Raw genomic sequence first — 7886 nt, forward strand, 5'->3', positions numbered from 1 at the left:
TTTCCTAAAAATAAATGCACTTTGTGTGTGTGTGTGAACATATACGAAACACCTTTCCGCAGTTCAAAAACTACTTCTAACCCACCACACACCGTTATACTTTTTGGTGTTTCTCGACTCAATTATAGAATGGTTTTTAAATCCAATTAATTTTTAAGCGTGGAAAACTGCTGTTTTAAATTACAGCACGTCGTTATGTTTGGGCAATGCAAACAACAGAGGCATTTTCCCTTGTCTCTGCTCAGCCTCACTGCTGGGTTCCCTGACACAGCGCCCCGGCTGGGACCTCCACGTGGAGATGTTAAGTCCAAAGAAAGCAGCACATAGAAAACAATGCTCTTTCTCCGAGTTCCCGTATTTTGCATTGTTGGTTGATAAGGGGCTTTACGAGAAACTTCCTTGGAAAATTAAAAACAAACAAAAAATGCAACATCAAGAAGAAATTGGCTTCTTTATGCTTTTTCTCTGGAAAAAAATTAATAATAATGGGAAAAAAGTATGGGAAAAACAATAGATCGGGAAAGCATTCACATCCACGGGTAATTTCAGAGTATTTTTTAAAGATAAGTGATTTTTTTGTTAGCGACGTTAAGCGACTTTGCATATTTAAGTGATGCTCTTTATTGGCACCAAATACCCGACGACAATTTCAGTTGTTTTCCTGACAGTCAGCAAAACACTGAGCCTGGCAGGGCTGGGAATACCTCTGCAAAAACCCACGGCAACTAAAAACGCGCCTATACGCATATATTTAATTTTAATTTGCTTTATTTGAATGCGGTGGTATTGCACGGGACGTTCCATCGCCATTCCCTATAGCGACGCCTGAGCCGGCAGCGCTCCGAGGCGGCCCAGCTCCTTCTTCCCCCCCGCCCGGCACCCGCTGCCCGCTGTCCGAGCTGCCCCTCTGCTGGACGGCAGCTGCCATTGCAGGGAAAGAAGCCTCACAGCACCTCCCTCAGCCCGAAGTGATCGGGATGGGGACGGCGGGCTAGCAAAGGGAACAGAAACATGAAGTATTGGGTGCTTGAAGACTTAGCAGTTACCATTCGTTTTAAATAGCAAGCAAAATTAAAAAAAAAATAAGAAATCCACATGCAATCTTCTCCCTCGGGATGGAAAAATATCTCATGCTTCTCATTATCTCATGTCTTTACTGCAATGTGTCTGTGTGTACGCTCTATCCTACATTGGAGTAATGGTTGCAAAAGGTCTTGGATCAACAGATCAACCTACAACCTTTCCCATGGGTTATTTCACACCCTGGATTTACACTAAATGAATTCAAAGTTATTTTCTATTCAACACGGTGAGCACTGATGCTGCAGCACAGAGAACTTACCTGCACATAGACTACAGTTTGGTAGCAGTTGCTCTACAGTGAGCTTGTGTGATCTTCTCACTTTTTACAAGAGCTCACTCAGCCCTCACAACTTTTAAGAGACAAAAAAGAACCAAGGTGTCTGAGGGCACTGGGCTGGTGCTTGGGCAGCCAGCACTTAGCTCCACCACCATGAAGTTCCACCGTCAGCCAGCTCCACCTCCACCATCACCACCCAGCTTCATGATCACCATGCAGCTCCACCACCACCACATGGCTCTATCACCTCCACAACACGGCTCCATTGCCTGCTGTCCATATAACCTGGCACAACCCAGCCTCTGGCTTTGTCCTTCCTTCCAGCACAACCTTTGGTGGCAGCACAAGAAGCTTAGGAAAAGGAATGTATTGGAGTTAGCCTTTTTTTTTTAATACAATATCTACATTAGACAAACTAACTTTAATTTTGGGGTAGGAGTGTTCAGTAGCAAAAATAGTGATCATGATCCACAACTGAGTCTCTATGAGTGGGTAGCAATTGATACACAGCTCTCCCTCTAATCCTTCATAGAAACGTTCTGTATCCAACTGTGAAACAGACTGTGGTTCTGATCCACTCTGCACTGAATTCTGTTCCATTTTGCAGAAGCAACACCAACAAAAATTAACTGTAAGCACCAGGCAGGAAGCACAGTCAATAGATCTGAACATTTCTTGCATTGTACATATGGTCGGATTTTTGGGTGGTCCTGTATAAAGCCAGGAGTTGGACACGATGATCCTAACGGGTCCCTTCCAACTCAGAATATTCTACGATTCTATGAATGTGTGTATGTTTACCATCAAAGCTGAATTTACAGGATATTTGCTATTAAACTCCAAAGCTTAGGAGTAAAGGAGCAAAGACTCCAGGTAAGAAACTGTAGCATGAAATTTCTGTTGCAACTGTACATTATGAATTGGTCAGCTTTCGACAAAGATGCATTCAAGCAACAACTACAGGTGTGTAGCAGAAGGGTCAATTGCCCACAGTTGGGTGAACAGTACTGAAACAACAAACGTGCCTTTGCTTTCTGAAATACTGTTCACAAACCACATTTCTGGTAAAAGGGAAAAGTTACAACAAAAAACAACAAGCAAACAACACTATCAAATCTACATTCAGACTTCAGAAGCCTTGCAAGAAAATTTAAGTGCAAATAGAGAAAAGATGCAAAATAATATTTTTTGCTAACTAGAATATAGTTTATAACCTTCTCAGCCTCCCTGAACTAGACCGAAGTCAGAGGAAAACAAGCCAGTCATTGAGTCTCGATACAAACCTCTCCCTCCATGCACTCTTGTGCATTCTGTTAATATTTCAGACCTTTTATATCAATATATGGGCACCAGAAGAGTTGGAGATCTGTGAGAGGGAGGTTGAAGTGATTGGGAACTACTTGGGAAAGGAGGAAGAACAGTGCAAAAGTCATCCCCTTCCATTCTGCTTTTTCATTCCCTTTGAATACTGCAGCTGTTGACAAGTGAAAGTTGGAATCAGATTGTTGAAAGAGCACAAGGAGGAAAGCAGATGGTGGGAAGAAGGGGGTTGTCACAACTGCATACTGTTTATTAAATGGAAGAATGCTGTACATTCTCTCTCTGACTTTTAGCTCTGAAGAGAAAAAAAAAAAAAAACCGGAAAAGGAAAATCCCAGTAACTATTTCCCCCAGAGCAGTAAATAATAAATTGGGTAGTGCAGCTGGAGAAGGGAGGTAAAAAAGTTGAAAAGAAGAGCAGACATGCCGCTTCCTGCAGCAGCGAGCTATCAGATGGCTCAGTCCTCCCCTGAAAATTCACCCTGAGATAAGTTAAAATTGATGGCAAAAACCTGGCCTGGACAGAGCAATCCGTGGCTGTTGTTCCAGGCTCTCATCATCCCCACAGCTGCTGCAGCTCCATTGGGATCGTGCCACCCAGAGGAGCAGATTGCTTTGTATTCCTCAGATTTCTGCCACGCTACGGCTGCTGTCATCAATACCAGGTAAGTTCGTGCTACAGCTCTGATACAAATCAGACACCCGGTTCCCATCAAATTTAGTAGAACCCATGTGAGCCTTCAGGCTGCGGGAGTATAAGTTAGAATAGTAAAAACAGATATACAGTACAAGGATTTTGTATAGAAAGAGAGCTACTTTTATTTGAAAACAAACTACCACCCTGTTCCCAGTCTTGCATTGCCTCCTACTGACAATGGTTTCTGAATAGTACAACTGTAGACTGCCCCAGATGGAAAAGAAATTCAGAATACCTTAGCTAGATTACCTTCCCAACCCATCTGACTACACAGTGTAGGAATGAGTGACCAGAAAAGCCCAGCAGCTGCTCTACCACCACTTGCGCAGTGTGAGGCATCTAAAATCATTCACTTCAAAACCACAGTGTGTGTGTTTGCACAGTGTCAAGAAGTGTAGATCTTGTCAGCTTGTCAGGAGACTGCCAATAACCTATGGGACATTCAGCAATTTGCTAATGACATTTTTATACTGCACACATACACACTTTACTCAGAGCCATTTCAATACAACATCGCTTGTTATTTTGGAGAAAAGGCTGACCCCTACCTCATCACAACCTCCTTTCAGGCAGCTGTAGAGAGCAATAAGATCTCCCCCGAGTCTCCTCCAGACTGAACAATCCCAGCTCCCTCAGCCTCTCCCCATAAGACTTGTGCTCCAGACCCCTCACAGCGCCAGTGCCCTCCTCTGGACACACTCGAGGGCCTCCATATCTTTCTTGTAGTGAGGGGCTGGGTTATACATCTGCTGCTCTTTCAGCCAAACTCCTGCCATGTGCTCATGAGTGAGCCTTCAGCCCTTCAGATTATAGATCCCACCCAGCCTGGCTCTCCAAATCCATCTGGCGCAGAGACAGGTCTGTTGCACCACTGAGCTGTGCTGTCAGTATACAGAAGTACACAGGTAGTAGGTTTGTTCCTTTCTTGTCACCTCCCTCTGTTCAAAAATCAAACTGGTTATCTTAAAATATCTGGAGTTTAAGTGAGCTGAGCCTGTTTGACTTTATCCTCAATGCTGTGAAGGAAACACCTCACACAAGCAGCATCATTTCAGCTAGTAGGAAGCAAATGCTAAATAAAAGATGACCGTGGGTTCTGCTGTCTCTCATGTGAAACTCAAATCCCCAGTCTGGTCACAAAAGTAATAGACTAATACATTTCTGCAGCAAAATTCAGAGTTGGGCCATAAAAACAGAAATGTAGAAAGCATTCAGTTGCACAGATCATTTTCTCTTAGAGAGGAAAAGAGCAGAGGTAGAGGAACGAGTCCAGAGAGAGGAGAGCATAAGGCAAGTACAGAAGTGGCAGGCTTGATTAAGATGAAAGACTACGGTCGTGCATCTAGAAAAGCAAAATAAACCAGCTTGGCCAGGAAAAAGTCATACATTTAATAGAAGCACTTTGTCAGTTTGATTATCTCCACTCAGGAGAAGAAGTGGATGAAGCCACACAAATGGTACTTCAACAGACAGTACCCTGCAGGACTGGTAACGTACTTACTTGCAACCTTGAAATGAGAGAGACTTTTAAAAACAGGTTTTCTGATAACTAATTCTTTGATCTCTCTTCATGTTGTTGCCAAGTAACACACAACCAGCTGTAGCTATTCAGGTATAAATGGCATCTGCTACACTATCATGTAGTATGGTCTCCTATGCCCACACTGTAAAGCATGATAAATTAGTGCCATTTTAAGAGAAATATAAAGCTATTGGCAAAACATACAGAAAAGTAAATTCATATTTACTTCAAAAGGAACTTGGATAACATTTTAAATAAAACTTTTTCCTCAATCTGTACATCTGCATTCACTCAGATTAACAAAAGAACCAAATGCAGTTTTGAAGAACCACTACGCTGTTCCTACAGTCAGGTGAGTGAGGTAGTGAAGAACTTCATTTCAACAGCTTTCTCTTTGGTCATGTTGACACCTTTTGAGTTTTACTCACAGAAAATCTCATGAAGCTGGGGTGTTGATTTCAGTGTGTAATCCCTTAAATTACATGTTATGTGCTCGTTTTCATTAATTACCAGATGTCAAAGACAACATAGATTAGCGAGACGAGGCATTTTAAAGAAAAATTTAAAGGATACACTGAGTTCACACAATTCTTTGGTAAAATTTACTACAGAAGAGTTACACTGACAAAGTACAGGATCACTTAGCCAGCATCCACCAAATAAAACATGAACAGCCCCCTCTCCATCCTCCCTCCCCCAAAGAAAATTGATGAGCAGACATTCTGTCCATTCAAAGGCACTCAGCTTGTTTTTCTGCTGTTTGTTTGTTAAGTTTGGCAGACACCGACTTGCTACTGTTTTCATCATTTGCTGGCCAAGCAATCTCTTCAAAGGTTTACTTAACACAATAAATCATACACAGTCAAGCACAAAAATATACGTAGCTGGTATAGAATATTTATTTGAAAAGTAAAATATTCACAATCTCACAAAATTTGAAGCTACCAAGCCAGGCCTTTGGCTATTTTTGATTTTTTCTTTCCTTTTAAGCGCTGTGCCTTAAGCTTCTTTCTCTGCCTGGAATTCATCCATATTGGGTACTGTCCATGTTGGTCTAGGAGAGTTTTTTTATTTCTTTTATTATCTATGTCCATTTTGCAGTCATCTGAAAAAAAAAAAGGCATTTATAGTCAGTAAAATGCATGAAAAGCTTCACAGAAGCTATTTTCTTACAAGATTCACAAACATGTTGAGATCTCCGTAAACAACAGTATTTGTACAGAAAGAGCAGAAGGCTTCATACATTGAAAGCTCTTTGCAAACCAATACAACTGCAACCCAGAAACTTCAACAGCTGATAGTAAATATGAAGCATTTCTCCTAAAGGCCCATGGCTGGGCAAAGCAAACTTATTCTACAGTCTGACGTATGTTCTAATGTTGCATCTAAAAACATTGCGTGTGGTCTCCACCATAAGCTGCAAGCTTAGAGGAAACCAGTGGCTTACTACGACATAAGAACAATTACACACTTTACAGTATAATGTTTAAGATCCAAAAAAGTTCTACAAAATTAAATTGAGTGATAAAGACAAAGAGGTGGCTGCCTTGGTGAAACAACCAGGCTACAAGGGGAACATCTTGTTAAGTATGGATTTGAACAGCCCTATGCTATTTAATTTCAAACTTGGCTCCAAACTTTCCCTGTACAACTCTAAAAGCTTTATCATAAGCTAAATTGGGTGGAAGAAGATTTTTTTTTTATGTTGTGTTTGTTTAATGTTGGAAAATAAAGTTCACGAGGAAAAGGCCAGCAAACTGCTTCAGCAGTTGAAGAATGCAGACAGTCTACAGGAATCTGCACCACAGAGGTATGTTTAGGTGCCCTAAAGCTGGGATGGGAATACATGTAGCCTGCAGAAAATCAGCACAGGGGGTTACTGTCTGCAAAGGGTGGTCACAAAGAAGGTCCCAGTCCCAAAGACTTCTCAAGACATCAAAGAAACACAAAGTCTTCATAACAGCATAGTTTTCCAAGTGTCATAGCTGGTCTGTTCCAGACCAAAGATCATGATGTTGTGAGCAACAGCTAAAATATGGAGGGGAGAAAAAGTTTCGGCAGACGTGGAGAATGCAGAAACAGGCAATGAGAACTGCTACTGCTCACATAAACTGCTATTGCTTGGCAGTTCAGAGCTATCGCATCACTTTTTTTATTATTACTTCTCTGAAAGAGTGGTCAGGCACTGGAATGGGCTGCCCAGGGAGGTGGTGGAGTCACTGACCCTGGAGGTGTTCAAGGAACGTTTGGATTTTGTGTTGAGGGACATGGTTTAGTGAGTACTTAGTGAGTACTATTGCTGATTGGTGGATGGTTGGACTGGATGATCCTGTATGTCTTTTCCAACCTTGGTGTTTCTGTGTTGTTTTTTCTTTTTTTTCCCTCTAATTAAAACAGGAAAAAGAAAGTATCCATAGTACCAAGCAGTACACAAGTAACATCTTGCAAAAATCTGCTGCATGTAAGTCAAGAAATAAACCACAGCTATCTGATATCCAAACTTTCCAAGTAACAATCACAGCAAAAAAAGCTACAAAACAGCTTGCTTACAATTTGGTTTGGCTTTGCTGTCAAAGAAGTAATTCCTAATTTCACACATCATCAGGCTGACTTTAAAAGAAGTCCTCAAACGCTATCTCTGAATATATTTATTTTTCACATAGCCTCTACTTCCAACTTTAAGATGGTTTATAGGCTCTGCTATTCAAATATATAACCCTTCTCTGTCTTTTCTAAGCCGACAGAATGCCTGTGTGGCTGACAGTCACTACTGGCAGTACTTCAGATCCTCGCTGCGTCCACGGCAACACGCAGTTAGCGCCACGTAGGCTGTTAGGAAAAGGGGGTACGCTTTTAGTTTGGATTGCGGCTTTGTTAAGATGCCTGACCACTTCCCAGCGTGCAAAATCTTCGTTCCCGCTTCCTGTTACCGATCCCAGCCGCGGAGCCGACGCGCAGGCGGCTCACGCCACGAGGAAGGCGGGCAG

General features: G+C 42.0%; 1 protein-coding gene across 1 annotated transcript in view; it reads right to left on the reverse strand.

The window, feature by feature from the left end:
* Window positions 1-5774: 5774 nt before the first annotated feature.
* LLPH (LLP homolog, long-term synaptic facilitation factor) overlaps window positions 5775-7886 on the reverse strand; it is a 2670-nt gene continuing 558 nt past the window's right edge. The window contains exon 3 of the mRNA XM_010707817.3: window positions 5775-6004. Within this exon, the coding sequence (XP_010706119.1) occupies window positions 5841-6004 (164 nt within the window). The 3' untranslated portion in view covers window positions 5775-5840. The remainder of the gene's footprint in view (window positions 6005-7886) is intronic.

The sequence above is a fragment of the Meleagris gallopavo genome, chromosome 1 (genome assembly GCF_000146605.3).
Source record: "Meleagris gallopavo isolate NT-WF06-2002-E0010 breed Aviagen turkey brand Nicholas breeding stock chromosome 1, Turkey_5.1, whole genome shotgun sequence".
Lineage (NCBI taxonomy): Eukaryota > Metazoa > Chordata > Aves > Galliformes > Phasianidae > Meleagris > Meleagris gallopavo.